This window comes from Nanorana parkeri, unplaced genomic scaffold (genome assembly GCF_000935625.1).
Source record: "Nanorana parkeri isolate BGI_ZX_2015 unplaced genomic scaffold, ASM93562v1 scaffold1972, whole genome shotgun sequence".
Lineage (NCBI taxonomy): Eukaryota > Metazoa > Chordata > Amphibia > Anura > Dicroglossidae > Nanorana > Nanorana parkeri.
This window is the reverse complement of record NW_017308240.1, coordinates 148,525-150,495: the sequence shown is the minus strand read 5'-3', so window position 1 is coordinate 150,495 and position 1,971 is coordinate 148,525. Positions and strand designations below refer to the sequence as shown.

At 47.8% G+C, this 1,971-nt stretch overlaps 1 protein-coding gene across 1 annotated transcript; it reads left to right on the top strand.

Moving 5' to 3' along the window:
* Positions 1-552: 552 nt before the first annotated feature.
* LOC108800262 (apelin receptor A-like) lies at positions 553-1,755 on the top strand. The gene has a single exon (XM_018572232.1). The coding sequence runs from the start codon at positions 571-573 to the stop codon at positions 1,693-1,695; it is 1,125 nt and encodes a 374-aa protein (XP_018427734.1). The 5' UTR covers positions 553-570; the 3' UTR covers positions 1,696-1,755.
* The last annotated feature ends 216 nt before the right edge of the window (positions 1,756-1,971 follow it).

Sequence of the window (1,971 nt, the reverse complement as noted above, 5' to 3'; positions counted from 1 at the left end):
ACTTAGCGCCAAGAGAGGAACCGTCCCTCCAAATAAGGGATAGTTGGGAGCTTTATAATGATTTTTTCATTATGGACTGTTTCTGAATACACTCTTTTGCTGTGCCTTTTACAATGCGGGACAATGGTTGCAGTGAGTGTGTTTTTGTGTATTGGTTGTTTGTATGAATAATATGTGTTTAGGCAGAGGCTCAGGCGTGTGCCTCTTTTGTTAGCTGCTGGACTCAGGGGACAGACAAGATGGTCGGAGGAGCAATTGTGCAAATTATTATGTCATGCTATCCTGTTTATAGAATGGAAGTGCAGTATACACAGATAACTTGTGAGCTCCCTTGACAGGATGTCTTTTTTTTTGATAATTGAGTTACCATATCACTTAGTAAAGAAGCACACACAAGCAAAAGGCATCCCTGAAAGAGTTAAATGTCCCCTGCACACAGCTAGCCTCTTGGAAGAGGAGGGGGTGTCCTGGGCTGGGAGGAGAGGGCTATAAAATAGAGTGCGGGGGTCTGAGGAGGAGTAAAATTGCAGACAGAGAGTGGACAGTGAAGAGCAGTGCACCTCACCAGAGATGGACGAGGAGACTGATAATTTGACCTTCTACACTGGAATACCTGATTGCGAGTATGATGAGTGGGAGCCATCAGTCGGACTTATACCCACCACTTACCTCCTCATTTTTTTCTTGGGCATCACAGGCAATGGTCTGGTGCTATGGGCCAGCCACCGGCGCAAGGACCGTCCACGGGCAGCAGACACTTTCATCGTCCAGCTGGCAATTGCTGACCTGGCTTTCGTGGTGACCCTACCACTGTGGGCTGTCTACGTGTCTCTGGGATATCACTGGCCCTTTGGCAAATTGGCCTGTAAGGTCAGTGGTTACATGGTGCTCCTCAACATGTATGCCAGCGCTTTTTGTTTAACGGGACTGAGTCTGGACCGGTACATTGTAATCGTGCTATCCCCAGGACCAGGGCACCCACGGTCTCCACTCTCCAGCCCAATGGCCATTGCAATTACATGGGCAAGCGCAGGTCTGCTGGCTCTCCCTGCCCTCATCTTCCGGAACACAGGGCAAACAGATGAGCTCTTTGACAACAGGACAGTGTGCTTCATGGACTACTCAGCAGTGGACAGTAGTGGGCAAACGCACCTGTGGGAAGCTGGCTTGGGATTTTCCTCAACGCTGTTGGCCTTTGTGGCGCCATTTTGTGTCATCCTCTTCTGCTACGTGTGCATTGGCCGCCGGGTTTCTGGACACTTCCGTCTGCCGCTAGTTGCAAGCAGGAAAAAAAGACTTTTAGCCATAATGGTCGGACTAGTGGTCACCTTTGGGGCATGCTGGGCCCCATTTCACCTGGTCAAGAGCATCTACGTTATGATGAACGCAGAGGTTTTACCATTAAGCTGTGGTCTGCATGTCTTCCTCAATAACCTGCACCCCTATGCCACATGCTTAGGATATGCCAACAGTTGCCTGAACCCCGTTCTCTATGCTTTTCTGGATCCCAGGTTCAGAGGACATTGTCGTCAACTGCTGGGGTGTGGAGTTCTCCTGAAGGGTACAGAAGGACAAACAGAGGAAAAAGGTCAAAAAACCCGTGTTGGCAGCTCTTCTGGGGAAGGTGCAGAAGTAGGGAGTAAGCCCATTAAGGTTTCCACAGAGGAGGAGGACTTCGATGGAATGAAAGATTAGACATTGGGGGTAAAAAGTTCTAAAACTTTTTTTTTCTTTTTCATTTATTTTTGTTTTGCTGCCTTTTTGGATGTTGCCATCCTGAACAATTCCTTTCTATGGGTGCAATGTTTGTGTTTTGTGTTATACAACCCCAGTTGGAATATACCCACTTTGCAGGGTGAGAACATTGGAGGACTGAGAAATTCCAAAAAACGTTTCCCCAAAAGACTAGAGCACTTACAGACTGTCTGGGTTTGGGGGTACAGCGTTTTTGTTTTTTTGGTTGTTTTTGTA

Excerpts from the sequence above, each read along its gene's own strand:
- LOC108800262 (XM_018572232.1), top strand. The coding sequence starts at position 571 with ATGGACGAGGAGACTGATAATTTGACCTTCTACACTGGAATACCTGAT.